This window comes from Psammomys obesus, unplaced genomic scaffold (assembly GCF_907164565.1).
Source record: "Psammomys obesus unplaced genomic scaffold, mPsaObe1.curated_primary_1811, whole genome shotgun sequence".
NCBI lineage: Eukaryota > Metazoa > Chordata > Mammalia > Rodentia > Muridae > Psammomys > Psammomys obesus.
This window is the reverse complement of record NW_026592636.1, coordinates 3,753,822-3,771,724: the sequence shown is the minus strand read 5'-3', so window position 1 is coordinate 3,771,724 and position 17,903 is coordinate 3,753,822. Positions and strand designations below refer to the sequence as shown.

General features: G+C 50.9%; 1 protein-coding gene and 1 long non-coding RNA gene across 4 annotated transcripts in view; both read left to right on the top strand.

Moving 5' to 3' along the window:
- The first annotated feature begins 37 nt into the window (after positions 1–37).
- Positions 38–7,870, top strand: Ssh3 (slingshot protein phosphatase 3). Of its 3 annotated transcripts, none has more exons than XM_055614640.1 (14): positions 38–297; positions 702–730; positions 1,233–1,464; positions 2,956–3,074; positions 3,150–3,221; positions 3,427–3,492; positions 3,602–3,790; positions 3,878–3,983; positions 4,168–4,296; positions 4,413–4,459; positions 5,075–5,221; positions 5,458–5,658; positions 5,750–6,011; positions 6,910–7,870. In XM_055614640.1, the coding sequence occupies exons 1-14, from the start codon at positions 232–234 to the stop codon at positions 7,195–7,197; spliced, it is 1,953 nt and encodes a 650-aa protein (XP_055470615.1). In that variant the 5' UTR covers positions 38–231; the 3' UTR covers positions 7,198–7,870. The 3 variants fall into 3 exon arrangements, with proteins under 3 accessions (XP_055470615.1, XP_055470616.1, XP_055470614.1); XM_055614641.1 differs by having other exon boundaries at positions 699–730; positions 3,890–3,983; XM_055614639.1 differs by having other exon boundaries at positions 699–730.
- A 4,029-nt stretch (positions 7,871–11,899) lies between these two features.
- Positions 11,900–17,903, top strand: part of LOC129682303 (uncharacterized) — a 22,446-nt gene continuing 16,442 nt past the window's right edge. The window contains exons 1-2 of the long non-coding RNA XR_008720963.1: positions 11,900–12,200; positions 15,787–15,931. This is a non-coding gene — a long non-coding RNA (uncharacterized LOC129682303). The remainder of the gene's footprint in view (positions 12,201–15,786; positions 15,932–17,903) is intronic.

The window sequence follows — 17,903 nt, the reverse complement described above, 5'->3', positions numbered from 1 at the left end:
CGGGGCGGGGCGAACGCAACCGAGACCGGAGGGGAGGGGCCGCCGCCGCTCCGTGCCGGCTCTGCGAGAACCGACTGGTCATGAGTCGGGCCCTTTAAGGGCCGCTCCCGAGGAGGTGCCAGGCCCAAGCAGCTCCACTCTCTCCTTCCTGGTTGTGCGAAGTCTGGGGCTGACCGTGGGCTGTGGGAGGGGTCGTGCGGGGTGCTCGCCCAGGTGACCCGGGCCTGCCCCATGGCGTTGGTCACTGTGAGTCGCTCGCCGCCTGCTAGTGGTCACTCCACGCCTGTGGGATCCACGGTGAGTTTGGCTGGGTTTTCCCTTCGCGCAGTTGGCTGCCAGCTGGGCCTGAGGGAGCACGTCCTGCCCCTGGCAGCCGGCCTGGGCTGGGTGGGAGTAGGCGGAGAGGACCTTGCGCCTCATGGTTTGGGGCACTTGGGAGGTTCTGAGGCTCCCAGGACATAGGTAGATGCAAAGTCCTGCGACCCTCCCCACAGTCTGCAGCCACCTGCCCTTGTACCCCTGCTGTGCCTAGACTTAGGCCGGGACTTCTCTGGGGTCTGTGGAGCGGAACAGCTTTAGAGGGAAGAGATTTTTTTTTTCCCCAACTAGAGCTCAGCTCCCTTGGGGAGAGGAGAGGCTTTGGGCACTACCGGTCCTGGGGGCTGCTCTCTTACTCTATCCCTGGGTTGCTTCCTTAGCAGGTCAGAAGCAGAGGCCGGCTCCAGCGAAGGTGAGTCCCTTCTCCGGACCTGTGCTTCTCTGTAGACGGTAGGGTAGCCGCTGCCATTGTGGGCTGCAGCCCGGACTCACTGAAGTATTGTCAGATAAAGTCATGCTTAGGTGGGAGCCAGGGGCAGTGGGTGGAGCTGGCAAAGATCCCATCTTTGGTTTATGGATGAACCAGCAGGGCTAACTTGGTCCTGGTCAGTGGATGCTTTCATTCTTTACCTGGACGGGCCAGTGATTACAGGACCAAGGGCAGGATGGGGCCTGAAGATGTGTAGGTGCCTAAGCAGGTTTATAGCATCTGAGTCCACCCAGAAAAGGGACACATCCCAAATGTGCAAAACAAGGTGAGAAGGAGCTGGAGAGCCTAAGGTTGGCTCTGGGTGCTAGTTAAAAATGTAAACCGTCCCTTACACCAGCCCAGCCATCCATTTCAGCATTTCAGCAGTCCCTTGTTAACATTTGGAAACCTTACGGCCTGAACCATTTCCCCATCGCTCTGCCAGGCAGAGTTTTGCGGTGCTCCGAGGGGCGGTCCTGGGACTTCAGGATGGAGGGGACAGTAACGATGCAGCTGAGGCCGACTCTGGGCCAACTGAGGAACCCTCGGGTGAGGGGCAGCCCACTGAGGACCAGATGGACAACGGGCAAGGATTCCAGAGTCCCTGGAAACAAGTGCAAAAGCAGCACCTGCACCTCATGGTGGAGCTGCTGAGGCCACAGGATAACATCCGCCTGGTAAGGGAGATTAGGGGGCAACCAGGCAGCTCCCCAAGAACTCTGCCGCTTCAGCTAGAGGCATATCAGCAGGGCCAGCTTGGCTGTCCCTGGAGGGCTGTGAAGGACAAGGGAGGTTTGTCCCATGTGAGCCAAGCGGGGGGGGGGGGGGGGGTACAGGAGGAGGTTTCTGTTAACCACAAGAGGCTCCTGTTGATACTAGTGAGCTGCCCAGGGATGGACTCAGATTCCCCGGGGTTTTGAAGCACACCTTGGCAGCTGTGTACCAGCCAGACAAACAGCACCCACGAAGGGCTAAGGTCTGCTGGAGCCCAAGCGCCAGCTCTGCAGAAAGGGTGGGGCACCAGACACTTGAAAAAGATGCAGGTTTTGGTAAAGCTGGGTTTGGAACAGAAGTGCTGAGATTTCTTTTTCCCCCTTTGGTGTTTTGTCTGTATGCTTGTCTGTGTGAGGGTGTCAGAAGCCCTGGAACTGGAGTTACAGACACGTGTGAACTGCAGTGTGGGTGCTGGGAATTGAACCTGGGTCCTCTGGAAGATCAGTGGTGCTCTTAACCTGTCCAGCCCGAGGAATGCTATTCTAACCCATTATAAAATGAAATCCTTCTAGTATGTATGAGGCCCTACCTCCAACTCCTAACCCCACAAAAAAAAAAAGTTAAGTCCTTAATGTTCCTGTGGTAGAAGACATTTTTCAAATAAAATATTGGCAAGTGGCAGGTTGTTAGACCAGGCTGGCCTGGAACTCACATTTGCCTATCTCTGCCCCCTGAGTGCTGGGATGAAAGGCGTACACCACCATGCCTGACTAAGGGGCAGGGTTTTTAAAACCTCCTTGCAGGGCTATGAAGATGGCTCAGGGGTTAAGAACTCTGGCTGCTCTTCTAGAGGACTCTCAGTTCAATTGCCAGCAACCACATGGTAGCTCACAACCATCCAGTCCCAGGACAGCCGACACTCCTTTCTGGTCTCCCTGGGCACTGGGCATGCATATCACGCACAGACATGCATGCAGACAAAGAATCCTTACAAATAAAATACTTTTTCAAAAGATGAAACCTCTCTGCTAGGCAGAAACAAAAGGCTGCCTCTCTCAACGCTCCCCTCCCCTCCTTTTCTTATATTCCCCATTTAAGAGTTTTTGTTTGTTTTTTGTTTGTTTGGTTTTTTTTGGTTTGGTTTGGTTTTTCAAGACAGGGTTTCTCTATGTAGCCTTGGCTGTCCTGGACTCACTTTGTAGACCAGGCTGGCCTGGAACTCACATCAATCCACCTGCGACTACTTCTCTTAGTGCTGAGATCAAAGGCGTGCGCCACCGCACCTGGCTCCCATTTGTTTTAAAGACAGTTTGTTCCATAAATTGGAAAAGTTGACTATCACTGTATCTCAAGTAGCCGTGACCTTCTTTCTGGGAATTAGGGGATGTGTCCATGTGGGAGTGAAGGGCAGATCCAGGAGCTCCTGTGATTGAGGGCTTCTTCCATTTTCCCAGGCAGCCCAGCTGGAGGCAGCCAGGCCCCCAAGACTTCGCTACCTGCTGGTAGTGTCCACAGGAGAGTGTCTGAGTGAGGATGAGACCGTCCTTCTTGGGGTGGACTTCCCTGACAGCAGGTAGAAGCAGGGAGAGATGGGTTGGGCCAAGGATGTGAGGTGCGGAGGGACAATGGCTCTCCTGTCCCCTGCCAGCTCCCACAGCTGCACCCTGGGCCTGGTCTTGCCCCTCTGGAGTGATACCCAGGTGTACCTGGACGGCGATGGGTAAGAGGTAGCAGAAGGACTGGGGGAAAGAGGAGAATGGGGAGGCAGGCATTGAAGAACATTGGGGCCATACTCTGTTGGACTGTATGATCTTGAGCAAGTTACCTACCTCTGGGCCTCAGCCCCCCCCCCCCTCCCCGCTGACAAATGACTGGGTTCTCTGAGAGCCTGGCGTTTGGTCACACTCTCCCTGGGTCTCCTGCAGGGGCTTCAGTGTGACATCTGGTGGTCAGAGCCGAATCTTCAAGCCTGTCTCCATCCAGACCATGTGGTGAGTGCCGCAGTAGTCCAGCCCTGGGCCAGCCTCTCCTTAGACAGCAGCCAGGCCCAGAGGAGGGAACCAGGCAGGACTGTGTGACTCAGCCCCTTTCTCATTCCAGGGCCACGCTGCAGGTACTACACCAAGCATGTGAGGCAGCTCTAGGCAGTGGTCTTGTGCCTGGTGGCAGTGCCCTTGCCTGGGCCACTCACTACCAGGAGAAACTGAACTCTGACCAGAGTTGCCTCAATGAGTGGATGGCCATGTCTGACCTGGAGTCCCTTCGACCACCTAGTGCTGAGCCTGGACAGTCAGTGCGGGGGAGGGGAAGGGGAGGGGAAAGGGAGGGGAAGGAGAGGCAGGGGGTGTACCACTGTGAAGCGGCCTCTTACTGAAGGATCACTGCCAGGGCCTCAGAACAGGAGCAGATGGAGCAGGCGATCCTGGCTGAGTTGTGGCAGGTGCTGGACACCAGTGACCTGGACAGTGTGACTTCCAAAGAGGTAGGCAGGGTGGCTGGGCCCAGGGCCTGAGACTCACCTTCCCTTGGGGTCTTTCTCAGCTTGCTTTCCTGAGGCCTGAGCCATTCCCCAGTTCCTGACTTGAGCTCTGTGCAGATGGCCTCTACTCAGAGGCTTCACTGTGGACCCTCTTCCCTTGCCTTCTCCTCTCTATCTCCCCCCACAGATCCGTCAAGCCCTGGAGCTGCGTCTGGGATGCCCCCTCCAGCAGTACCGGGACTTTATCGACAACCACATGTTGCTGCTCATGGCCCAGCAAGACCGGCCCTCCCGGATCTTCCCCCACCTCTACCTGGTGAGTCAGGCTGTAGGAGGTGGGGGCCAGATCACCGATGCAGCTGCTATGACAGGTCCTGTAGCTAGAGACAAGCCACGGGAGCCCAGTGCTCCTCTCCTACTCTCCCTCTGCAGGGCTCTGAGTGGAATGCTGCCAATCTGGAGGAACTTCAGAGAAACAGGTAGGCTTCCCCAGGCTCAGGATGGCCACTCATTCTCTCAGGCTTCCTGTGGGTGTCCGGGCCGTTTCCGGAATCTTAGCTCACCCCCAGCACCACTGTTTCTGCTTTAACCCGCCCTTGGAGATGCTGGGCTCACTTGGCTTAGCCATCTGCCCCCACCAAGCACACCCTATAGCGCAGAAATGAGGGCTCGACTGTGCTGAAAGGAAGGACGGTGGTGGACACTTGCCAAGCAGAAGAGGTTCCTGGCCACCTCTACAGGTAGAAGGAAATGCCGTCTTCTAGTAGGGATGTGGCTGCTACTTCTGAAAGGAACCTGTCATCCCCCACCGTGGGCTTCTGAGAGAGCTGCTGTAGCCTTTATTACCCGCCGCTCAGAGCCCCCTGATCTCAGCTTAGCTTGAAAGCTAACTGCAGTCACAGAATAGAAGAGGGTTAAGGTGGACTCCTCACCAGCGAAACTCGTGCCCAAGGTTAGGCAGCTGGCAGCTGGCTCAGTTCTCTTCCCACTCCAACTGCTGCCATCCCCTGACTCTCAGAAGCAAGAACCAAACAGAAATGGCCAGGGAGCCTGGTCTTTGCCACATCAGTCTGGCTTTGGACTCTTTGGCACAGGGTAAGTCATATCCTGAACATGGCCCGGGAGATTGACAACTTCTTTCCTGAGCGCTTCACCTACCACAACGTACGCGTGTGGGATGAGGAGTCCGCACAGCTGCTGCCCCACTGGAAGGAGACACATCGCTTCATTGAGGACGCCAGGTTGGGACCCTCCCAGCACCTGCTGCTCCAGACCACATATAACTGGCGAAGCCCTGGCTTCCAGTGGGGACTGGTACCCTCCTCCTGCTCATCTTGCCCTCAGCTCTATTTCCTTCACTGCCCTCTCTGTCCTCACTTCCTTTTCACTGCTGGGTCCCGAGCCCTCCCCCATCCCTTCCCGGACTACAGGCCTCTCGGCTGAGGGGAAATGGGCTGACCATATCCCACCTCCACAGAGCACAGGGTACTCGGGTGCTCGTCCACTGTAAGATGGGTGTCAGCCGTTCTGCTGCCACAGTGCTGGCCTATGCCATGAAGCAGTATGGCTGGGGCCTGGAGCAAGCCCTGATCCACGTGCAGGAGCTCCGGCCCATTGTGCGCCCCAACCCCGGCTTCCTGCGCCAGCTACAGACCTACCAGGGCATCTTGACTGCCAGGTATGGGGGGGGGGACTAGGGAGAAGGTGATGTGTATATTGGGGGTGGCTACTGTGTCATTCAAAGCTGACTCAGAGCCACCTCCTCACAGCCGGCAGAGCCATGTCTGGGAGCAGAAAGTGGGTGTGGTCTCCCTGGAGGAGCCCCCGCCACCTGAGGTTTCTACACCACTGCCACCTCTTCCACCAGAACCAGGGGGCAGTGAGAAGGGGATGGTTTTGGGCTTGGAGGAAAGCCAGGAAACCCCAAAAGAAGAGCTTGGGCTTCGGCCCCGCATCAACCTCCGAGGGGTCATGCGCTCTATCAGTCTCCTGGAGCCAGAGAGTACCCCAGAGGCTGGAGGCATGCCTGAGGTGAGTCTGGGCAGGGGAGCTCTCCTGCAGGAGCTCTGTAGAAGCAGCTAAGGGAGCGAAGTGCTGCAGCCTGACTTTAGGCTGGCAGGCCCTTGCCGTAGGGTATCGTCTCGCTACCACCTCCCACCTTTCTGTGCAAGGCAACTTGTCCTGAATACCTGAGGAGGGTGACCACCTCGCTTCTCCCAGGCTTGGCAAGAGTTGCAGGTCTGACCAGGAGCAAGGGACAGTCTGGCCCCAGCCTGACAAACTGGCTCATTTCCTAAGGGGCTTGGCTTCTAGCTTTGGAGTGAGCATCCTCCCTAGATCATGAGCTCTGCTGGCAGCTGATGACATCCTGCACTAGAGAGGATAAGCGAGACCATTCCTGAAGCCCCATCCTAAAGCTGAGGAGCCACACAGCAAAGGATGGCACAGAGAAGAGCCTTGTGCTCATACAGTCCACCTACCAAGTGGACAAGCATGCTGCATGCTGAGAGCTAGGGCACAAGCTAGACAGGAAGCTGGCCCTTGCCTGAGGAAGCCAGGCCCACATGTGACATGAGGTCACATGGCTAGCACAAAAGGAGTCCGCACAGGCAGAACATTTTAGGTGCTGGGTATGGAGATGTGGGATTAATGGTGGTTATTGTCCAAGGCAAGTGTCCTATGAAATACCCAGACCCTGGTATCACAGAGCCCTTTTCTGGGCCTAGCACCTGGCAGGGTTTCAGCTATGGCTCACTGGATTGAACATATACAGGCAGAGGGATGAGAGGAGAATGTGGTTAAAGTCAGGTTTAGTCCGCTAAAAAGGCTTCTAGGGGCCAGAAGAAAGTTCAAGCAGGGAAGGCCAAGTAATAGACCTACCCCTTTCTTAGCGCTGAGTTCCCATGGCTCTTTTTTCTCCCCAACCCAGGTTTTCTCTTCCCATGAGTCTTCCGATGAAGAGCCTCTTCACCCCCTCTCTCAGCTTTCAAGAGCCAAAGGTGGCCAGCGGGTCCGAAAGGGGCCTTGGCCTGCCCTGAAGTCTCGCCAGTCTGTGGTTGCCCTTCATAGCGCTGCCCTAGTAGCCAGCAGAACCCAGGCCTTCCAGGAACAGGGGCAAGGGCAAGGGCAGGGGAAGGCTGGTGTGTCTACACCTAGGCTCCGGAAGATGATGAGGCAGGCCAGTTTAGATGACAGCAGAGAGGAGGGCGAGGCCTAAGCCCTTACACTAGGGCTCCTAGACACTAAACAGAGATTGGTCACAGTTTCTCAGATGAGCTCCCTTTGCACCTATGGGCCTGCATGCTCCCTATAGCTTCCCCCCACCCCCCCAGCAGTCCCCAGACCCTTGTCACTTCCTGCAGCCTTAGGTTTCAGACCCATGTCTACCTGTCAAGGGCTCAAGACTTTTTTTCTATTATAGGGTATTGGTAGAGACATTCAAGGTGCCTTTAAGGGTAATTACACCCTGGTTTCATTTTCCACTCACCCTCTAACTTTATGCAGCCATGGAATTAAAACCAGAAATTTTTAGGACAGTTTTTCTAGTTCACGTCTCCCTGGCTCTCAACTTCTGGCCATTCCACTCTGTGTAACCCTCCTCTCCCGCGGTCCTACAGGCAGCTAGGCCAGGGAACCAGTGGCCACAAAGGCAGATAGCACTTTTAGACCCCAGCCCAACAGGCTCTGAGGGGCCTCACAGACCACCCACCACCCACACAATTGACCAGAATCTCTGCTGCTGCCCCAGTTTTCCCAGGGCCCTCACTGGGTCACAGGGCACTGGGCTAAAGAGAGTCTTCTTGTTCTTGAAGATCTCTGGCTGGTCAAGTTTTTCAAAGTCGTATAGTATCTGGCTTTGTACTGAGAAATAAAAGACATTTTCATATTAAGTGTTTTCCATTTGTGACAAAGCCATCCGTCTTTCAATCAGACCCTTCTCTGTTTACACACCATGTTTAGCCGCTCCTGTCTCCTCCAGCTTCTCCTGTCTCTCAGGTGTCCTGTGACAGGCCTGTTTTGGTTGAGTGGTGTGCTGGGGGAGGGAAAGGGGTAGCCGGTACTATCTCTGTATCTCTAGGGCAAGGCCTGGGTAAATGTTAGCCAGCCTGCCCATCAGCAGATCCGGGAGGAACAAGCCTATATGGGGCAGCAGGCTTCTGGTTCTGCTGGCACAGCTAAAGGGAGTTAATATGAGGAAGTAGAAGACCAAGCCTGTCATTAAAGCTGAGCTTCCGTTTGGACATTTGTTACTAGTTCTTGAGCATATTTGGGTTCTAAGAATCACCTTCCTGCTATACTGCAAGAAAGCCTGTTGTTTTCCTTCCTTCCTCCCACTCTCTGTCTCTTTCTTTTTTCTTTTTTGAGACAGGGTTTCTCTGTGTAGCCCTCGCTGTCCTGGAACTCACTCTGTAGACCAGCATGGCCTGGAACTCAGAGACCCCACTGTCTCTGCCTTCCAAGTGCTGGGTTTAAAGGTGTACACTACCATGCCTGTCTGGAAAGCCTGATTTTCAAAGCCATAGTCATCAGGGAAGATGGTTGCTCAGTGATCCCACCCACCTAGGGGTTTCTTCTCCTCATTTTAGCTTGTAAGAATACTTATTGGGTAAGGCATAGGGGCACAGGCCTTTAAGCCCTACCCTTTGAAGGCAGAGGCAGATCTCTGTGAGTTTGAGGCCAGGGATATATAGTAACACCTTGTCCAAAAAAAAAAAAAAGAACAGAGTGCTTCCATCATTGTCATTTCCATTCCAGCCCCAAGATCACACTCTGTGTCTTATGACACTGTAACATACTACACTGGTTTGGGTTAAGCATCTTCAGGGCCTCCCTTAATGCAGGTTTGAGAGGAACTGACACCAGACCTGAATATCACATCATGTCCAGTTCCATTAAAGTGTCTTCACCAAGCCCTGGGGAATTCCCAGTCCTATCCTAAGCCTAAAGTGGAGAAGAGCTGTGGGTGGGGAGACTTGAGTCTCAGCCCTGGCTTCATCACTTCCAAGTCACTGCACTCAGAGTCTGTTTCTTTTTTGTGAAACAAAGCAAGCAAGGGGAGCCATAAGCACTCCTCTCTGGTTTTTGTTTTGAAACAATGCAGGTCATTCACACACAGCTAGAGCTCAGCTTCTAAGTGTTTCCTGGAATAAGGGTCATTTAAACCCATCTGGGTGGCATGCACAGGAGGGGTACAGGGAAACTAGTTTCATTACTGAGTAAATATGGGGCTGCCTTCCCTCCTGCAGATAAACAGGAGTCACAGCAGACTGCTACGTCCTGGGCTGAGGGCTAGTGAGGTCCCAAGAACAACTCCACTTCCTGCTGCTTGCTCATCTCAAAAAGTAGGGGCACAGTCATAAACTCTGCTCCTTCCAATCCCCCATCCAAGAGGACCCTAAGAAATAAGGATCCAGCACTGGGGAGACAAAAGCTCGAAAGGGAAGCATCTGCATAAAAAAGACAAATTATTAGGATCTGTATATACAAAGCTTAAACAAACTGCTGAAAACCTTAACATAAAACGAGAAATCTCTGTCCTGTCTCTTAGTGCCTCACTTCTGTCTTCACAGGCAATGGCTGCTCATGGCTTCTGAGGCCACCCAAAGATGCCCCATGGTTATCTAATCAAATATACTAACTAGTGTCTGTATTCTTTTGAAATGAGCTGGTGAGATGGCTCAGCAGTTAAGAACTGAGCCACTCTTCCAGAGGTCCTGAGTTCAATTCCCAGCAACCACATGGTGGCTCATGACCATCTACATTGGGATCTGATGCCCTTCTTATGGCCTTCTTATGGTACATGCAGAGCACTCATACATTAAAAAACAAATAAATAAATAAATGAAATTTAAGCCCAGCATGGTGGGACACACCTCAGCAAAGGCAGAGGGAGGCAGAGGCAAGTGGGTCAGCTTGGTCTACAAATCAAGTCTAGGACAGCCAGGACTATTGTTATCCAGAGAAACTCTGTCCCCCCTAAAAAGAAACAAACAAAGAAAAAGCCAGCCTGTGGTGGCACATGCATTTAATCCCAGCACTTGGGAGGCAGAGGCAGGAGGATCTCTGTGAATTCAAGGCCAGCCTGAATATAGAGTGAGTTCCAGAACTGCCAGGTTGACACAGAGAAACCTGTTTCAAAAAACAACAACAACAAAAGAAATATAAATTTTAAAATTTACATTTTAATGCTTTGTGTGTGTGTGCGTGTGCACACAATTGCCACAGTTTGTGTGTGTGGAGGCCAAGAGAACAACTAGCGGGTGTTAGTTCTCCCAACGTGTAGGTTCCAGAGGGCAAACTCCGGCAGTCAGTGTTGGTGGCAGGCCCTTTACCCACTGAGCCCTCTCACTGGCCCTAGACAACGGCATACTAACATTCTATAAAGCACTTTGAAATAGTTTTCAAACCATGACCTTTACAGCACTTTCCCATAAGATATGCCCCAATTTGAAATTACTAAGATAAAGGGTTTGCCTAGCATCATCATGTTGCCCTGAGTTCAACACCAAGAATCACATACACATCACAAACACATACACATACACCAAGAATAACCATACACATTCAATTTTATAGACTCTATTATGTATTTAACTTTCCTTTTATACATAAGGGTGTGTGTGTGTGTGTGTGTGTGTGTATGTGTGTGTGTACATATAAATAGTTTTTGAGGCAGAGTTTCTCTGCGTGTGTAGCCTTGGCTGTCCTGAACTTGCTTTATAGACCAGGCTGGCCTCAAACTCACAGAGCTATGCCTGCCTCTGCCTCCCCAAGTGCTGGGATTACAGGTGTGTACCACTGTGCCCAATTTATTTTTATTTTTTGACATGTTTCTTCTCTCTCTGTAGACCAGGCTGGCCTGGAACTCAGAAATATGTCTGCCTCTGCCTCCCCAGTGCTGGCATCAAAGGTGTGTACAACTTGCTGGGCTATACAAGTGACCATTTATAGATGAACAGGCTGTCTAGATTTTTAAAAATCCCATTCCACCAAGTACTTTTGTCTGTATTTTTATTTACAAAAATATTTTGTTTGCTACCACATCTGTAGGATATATTTCTAAAATTGCCAAAGCAAAGACTACACATTTTTAATTTCATACAATATCGCCTAATATCCTTCCAGGACGTTGCGCCTTTTTACAATAAATGGGAATGTTTATCTCTTTAAAGGGCCATCCAGCCTACACACCCAAGTCACCTTGCAGAGGGACAAAGGGCAGGCCTTATAACCACCAGTGTTTAGAAACTGAGACGCAAGAGAAACTCCTGTGTGTCTAACAGAGACTGAATCAGATCCTGGGTTTCTAAATTTTCAATACAGGAGCCTAACTCCGGACACAGAGACGGCTGTTTCTCGGAGGTCAGTTCACTGATTTCACAGGACTGCTCAAGGTTCTGGGTGGAGAACTGCCTGGAAACAGCCAACTCGCACAGGCACTATCAGAAAATCCCTGCGCTCAAGGACCCATTCAGTTCCCACCTGATACGAAGCCCCGACTTGGCAGCAAGGAGGAGCTCGCACCGCTTGTCTCAGGCTAGCCCCAACCTGGGCTCGTTTCCACCTTCAAAGCCTTCTCCTTGCGCCGAGCCGGGATCACCAGTGGTCACCCCTGTGCCCGGCGCCAGGGCAACCCCTCACGAGGCTGTTTAAAAACACAGCAAAATCAAACCCTCTTCGTAGCTCGCCTCAGAGACGAGGCATCGCAGAATCTGACCTTTCAGGCCTGGCAGCCTCTCCTCAGACCACAGCAACAGCGACGCCAAAGACTCCGGCTCCTTAGAACCAACCGCGACGCTCGAGCGCCATCTTGCGTCCCTTTCTTAGGCCTAGTAGTGGCAAATTGGAAACTACATTTCCCAGCGTGTCTAGCGCAACCGCGCAGGCGCAAAGAACGTCCTCTGGTTTCCATGGGAACCTCGACCCTAATCCGGACAGCTCTGCTCGGAGGGTTTAGAATGTTGTTCCCTGAAATACAAAGGAGCCAGGACCGGGTTTGCTAACCGTTACGGGGACAAGGTGGGGAAGTTGCCCTGCCTCCCGGGACCAGCGCTGCCAAATTCTTCTGGTGTCCTGGCGTCCGCGCGCTCCGGGGCCTCGGTGTCCTGAGTAGCCGGGCGAGAACAGTGTTTGGCTCTCAGACCTGCAAGGTGCCACTCGCCTTGAGCTAGTTTCTAAATCTTGTCACCCTCCGGCGGAGGGCCTGCGCGCTGCACACAGGTACTCCTTGGGCACAAGTGGACAGCGGGCAGGGATGGTGGGCGCTGAGGGAACGCGAAGGTAGAATCTTTCAGCCTAGGAGACCAGTGCACCTGGGGCTTGGACCTGACTCTGCCTGCGAAGGAGTCGGAGGCTGACCCCCAACTTCGGTATCCTTGGTCCCGCCCAATATAATGGGGTTTGCCCTGGAATAGAAGACAGTGTCTGTAAAATATAGAAGGAACTTGAGCAGGTTGTGGTGCGGCTCGCCTGTAGATGAAAGTTCAAGGCCAGCCTGATATACACACACGAGTCCAAGGCAACCAAGGCTTCAAAGTGAGACCTTGCATAAACAAGCAAATAAAAATAAGGAACTTGAAGCAAATAATCCTAAAGTGTTCTCTAGCCAATTTACATACAGCTATAGTCGCTGCCCCTCACCAAGTGCAAGAAAAAAAAAAAAACAAAAAACGTGTGTGTGGGGGGGATGAAATGGTTTAAACAAGCATCTGACCTTGGGATGTGATCTAGTCAAACCTGGGCTTGTGATTCGGGTACAGATTTATTACACTTCTTGAGCCTCATGGGCACAAATAATAGTAATGAAGTGCCACCTCCTGATTTTTGTTTTTTAAGGTTTATTTTATGTGTATGGGTGTTTTGCCTACATGTATGTATGTGCACCATCTGAGTACCCGGTGCTGAACAAGATCAGAAATGGTGGCCGATCCTCTGGAACTGGAGTTAAGCTTGGTTTGGTTAGGAGTCCCTCCGTGTGGGTGCTAGGAATCAAACCTGGTCCTCTGCAAGAATAAGTGTTATTTTTTAAAATTTATTTAACTTTATTTTAAGTGCATTAGTGTGAAGGTGTCAGATCCCATGGAATGGGCATCACAGACAGTTGTGAGCTGTCATGTGGGTGCTGGGAATTGAACCTGGGTCCTTCAGAAGAGCAGACAGTGCTCTTAACCACTGAGCCATCTCTCCAGCTCCAGAATAAGTGTTTTAAAGTGCTGAGCCAGGCCCCCACTTAAGGTTGTATTTTGTTTTGTTTTGTTTTTCAAGGTAGGGTTTCTTTGTGTGTAGCCCTGGCTGTCCTGGAATTTGCTCTATAGACCAGGCTGGCCTCAAACTCACAGAGATGCTCCTGCCGCTGTCTCCGGAATACTGTGATTAAAGGAGTGCACCTCCATTGCTGCTGCTGCCGCCGGCACCACCACCACCGCCACCACCCAGGTTTTTAAGGATTAAATGGGAAAACAGTACATTTTTTAGTCCAGTGCCTGCATATAGTAAACACTATTCTAAGTCTAGATCCCTAAATATTGAATAACTTCTTTTAATTCTGGGCATATCCATTCTTCTGAGGCAGGATTATATATTTACAGGCTGATTGGAAAGAGGAAGCTGGAGTCTACTCATACAAGGTTCAGTGCTGAAGGCTAGTGCACTCACTGGCACAGCATGAAGGGAGGATTCAGGGTCCAACATTGGATGGTGGTGAAGATACTTTTCCTTCCTTAAGATTCTTAGAGAATCCTGGGCAGTGGTGGCCCCTTTAATCCCAGGACTTGGGAGGCAGAGATGTCAGATCTCTGTGAGTCCGAGGCCAGCCTGGTCTACAGAGTGAGTTCCAAAACAACTAGAATTACACAAAGAAATCCTGTCAAAAAAAAAAAAAAAGAAAAAGAAAAAAAAAAGAAAGAAAGAAAGAAAAAGAAAAAGAAAGAAAGAAAAAGCAAGCAAGGAAGATATTCTTAGAGGAGGGCCGAACATAGTGGCACATACCTTTAATTCCAGCACTTGGGAGGCGACCAGCATGGTCTACAAAGCAAGTCCAGGAGAGCCAGGGCTCTTTTACACAGAGAAACCCTGTGTCAAAAAACCAAACCAAAACAAAACAAAACAAAAAAGATTCTTAGAGGATGTGAGAACTTACCTGTTACATGAAAGCTGCTGAATATACCTAAAATGTTTTTTTCAAAATACTCATTTTTATTTTGTGTGTGCGGGTGTTTAGCCTGCACAACAAGCATGCAGTGCCCACAAGGGTCAGAAGAGGGCATCAGAGTCTCTAGAATTGGAGTTGTTTGCTTGCACGATTGTATGTGCACCATGTACATGCCTGGTACCCATGGAAGTCAGAAGAGGGCATCAGAACCTCCTGGGCTTGGCATTAGGGATGCTTGTGAGCTGCCATGTGGGTGCTGAGACTCAAACCTGGGTCTTCTGCAAGAACAAGGCCTCTAAGCCACCGAGCAATTTCTCCAGCCCCGTGAGCAGTTTTAAAATTTTATTTATTTTTATGTGCATTGGTGTTTTGCCTGCATGTATGTCTGTGTGGGGGTGCCAGATCTCCTGAAACTGGAGTTACAGACAGTTGTGAGCTGCTATGTGGGTGCTGGGACTTGAACCTGGGTCCTCTTAACCTCTGAGCCATCTCTTCAGCTCCCCATGAGCATTTGAAACACCTATCATGTATGTGGTACTATGTGGGTACTCTGAGGAATATGGTGATGTATAATACCCTAGGAAACATAGGATCTGACAGAGAAGTAATTATGAGGCCAAACACATCATTTAAGTAAAAATGAGTGTAGCATCTCCAGGTCACTGTACTCTGGAGATTCCAATGCAGGAGAGATCATTCCCAAGTCACAGTATACTGAGAGAAGGAGGAAACTTCACATGGGTTTTCTAATATATGTGTAAAGTGTACAAGTCAAAAACTAGGGAAAAAGTATTCTGGGGACCCTTCTCAGAGTCTGACACTGAAGAGAGCTGTTTGTATTCCTGACTAGATGGCTCTAGAAGACAGAACCTAGTGACTGCTTTATTCTCTGCTTGATGTTGGCACATAGTACATATCAGTGAAGAGTTTTCCTGTAAAGGGGAACCAGACAAGGGAACTTAAATTACGCTAGGCCTTCATGCAGCCATTCCTATAGGAGGAGGGATGTGACCAGGCAGGGGATTATGGCAAGAGCCATAATATGTTGGCATATTTTAGACAGTACCAGCCCACTGAGAAAACAAATTAATAAAGCTTCATAAAGTATAGAAAGGTCTGTGAACCTCCCTTCCTGGAGCTTAAGGGACGAGCTATGATGAGAGGAATGAAACCTAGGCCATGAAGCAATCAGAGAGCAGTGGTGGATGCCCTTTTGGTTTATGTCTGTACTTAAACATCTTTTTCTATTACCAACTTTTCTACAGGGACATTTCCCTCCCTTCTAAAATCTCCTTGGCAGCAGGAAACTATATCTATCACACCAGCTTACTAGGCTGCTACAAAAAGATGGCATTAGCACCAGCAGCTCCATCTTCAGGGTGATCTGTGGGTCCTGCTTTTCTCCAGGCCTACCCAGAAATTAGCCCCTCAGAGACAAGTGTCCAGGATGCAGAGCAGTGGTGTGTCTTGAGGAAGGCACAGATAGATAAGACTGAAAGGAGAAGGCCTCAAGGATAGGGCCTCTTTAAGAAGGTCTGGATCCTCCCAGTCCTCTTGCTTGAGGTGTGTGCAAAGTCACCCTCAAAACGGGAGCTGTGGAGATGGTGTCAAAGAGAGGAGAATGCACAACAGTTGCCTTTTTTTTTCTTCCCCTAGATATGGAACGCAGGACTTGAGGGGACTACAAGTGCTCCCTTTGCTGGAGACATAAACCAAGGAGAGCTCTTACCTTCTCCTGGCCCTGGCTTGTGCCTGGAGCCTTGCTGTTGCTCTTCTTTTGCTCCTACTCCCCTGGCTGCAGGTAAGTGCTTGTTCAGGGCAGGAGAATCCTTTTCGGCTAAGTGTCATGTGGAGCCTGGTAACTCCAGGCCTGATGGTTAGGAGGTCGTGGTAGCAGCATGCCTGCCATGGAGACCTGTTCCAACTGGCTGCAGGAGTATGATGGCCCTTTGTCATTTGTAAAGCACTGCCACTTACACGAGATCTCACTGGATGTCAAGCAGCAGCAGGTTCTCATGAGATAGCTTCACTTTTCCATCTGAAGGTACAAGTTCTTAGGGTGTAGATCAAAGAGCTAAAGACAGTAGTCTCTCCTGCCTGTTACCACGAAGGGGGTGTCATCAGCCTACTGGGGAAGCCACAGTCCTCAGTTAGCTGGATTCCAGAAAGCAACTCTCTTTCTTCCCAATTCAGTCAGAATTTCCTGCCTGTTTCCATAACTTTCCAGCACCTACTGTCAGACATATTGGAAGAGGGCCTCCCTTCTCATGACTCACTAGAAACCTATTCCCACATACACAGTCCTGTTGAGAGTTACACATCCTTTCCTTGACTCGCCAGGTTTATCCTCTGGCAGATGGCTTACCCAGGTAGCTGAGCTTCTTGGGGGATTGTGTATCTGGCTGGAGGAGGAAGGATAGGAAATCTGTTCCCCATCTCCATGGGGAAGGAAGCTATAGAAGTTTGCCTGGTGAGGCAGGCCTGGGTAGTAATTCCCACCCAACCCTGTTGGCACCCACTGGTTCAAGGAGTTACAGAGGTACAGGGATGACAGAGAAGGCCACACAGAGAGTCCAAGACTAGGCCAAAGCAGGTCCCACCTGTTGACCTAACTCAACTCAGACACAGATGTGGGGTGAGACAGTCTGTGTAAAAGGCTACATTGAGAAGAGGGAGCCACTTATATGTGGCCTACGTTTTATGTCCTCATGTGTCCTGAGGAAGTTTGGAGATAGGTGGGTTTACCCAGGACAGCAGCAGCCTATCCTCCCAAGCAGCCATCTTGGTGTGGCAGACTGATCTCAGCCTAGGAAGCCATTAGGAGGCCACACCACCCGCTCAGTGATGGCTCAGCTACATGCCCCCTTCAGCTCTGTCCACATTTTGATGACCTCACTATCCTAAACGTTCCTGTATTGGGCTGAACTCTGCCTCCTCAGAAGGTCTGGCTGCTACCGTCCCCTTTTTTCAGCTGAAGCTGCTGAACACAAGAGCACGTGCCTTTTGCTGCATCTATCTCAGGTGTGTTCATGTGGAACTATCTATGACTCCTAGTCTCTGATAAAGGATTCAGCTGAGAGAGGACAGGGCAAGGCAGGAAGGCCAGGAACTTGGAGCCTAAGTAGGAAGGGACTTGTTAAAGGGATGCCATCATGGAACTGAAGGCCAGGGCACTAACATTGCTTGGGCTTCAAGGCTTCTGACAGTGGGTTGTAGGGCCAGGCAAAGGCTGTTCTGAACAAGGAACTGTCCTTGGAAGAAGGATTCTTTTTCTGGTTGCAACCATGTTGGAGTAGGAGGGCCTGTGAACGGTCATGTGACAGGACAGCTGGGACACTAAGCATGTTCTCTTTCCTTTTGGCTCATCTCTGAAGCTAGGAGCTTCTAGCCAGCCTCTTGTTGACTCTTCTGTTCAGTTCTGCGTCCCTTACACCCAGATGTAAGCCCCTGAGTGACTTTCCACACATAACCAGTTACCAGAGTCTGATGGTCTTTCTCCAAACGTCTCCCATTTGCCACCCTTCCTCAGCTTTGCCCCAGTCCCTGTTACCATGCCTTCCTGGTTTCTAGGCCTTCACTGACATATCTCGTGCTTTTGGTGGTGCTCTGCGTGGCCTCATAAGTGCCATACTGACTTTTTTTCTTTGTGAGTCAGGGCCTGTCTCCCACTGGCACCAGCCTGCCTTTCTAGCTTTATCTTCCAGGACATCCTAGTCTGTGTCTTTCTTTCTTTCTTTCTTTCTTTCTTTCTTTCTTTCTTTCTTTCTTTCTTT

What these genes read in the sequence shown, in the direction of transcription:
- Ssh3 (XM_055614639.1), top strand. Translation starts at nt 232, where the DNA reads ATGGCGTTGGTCACTGTGAGTCGCTCGCCGCCTGCTAGTGGTCACTCC. An exon ending in CCACGCCTGTGGGATCCACG is followed by an intron (nt 298 to 698) that starts GTGAGTTTGGCT and finishes TTGCTTCCTTAG; the next exon opens with CAGGTCAGAAGCAGAGGCCG. An exon ending in CACAGGATAACATCCGCCTG is followed by an intron (nt 1,465 to 2,955) that starts GTAAGGGAGATT and finishes CCATTTTCCCAG; the next exon opens with GCAGCCCAGCTGGAGGCAGC.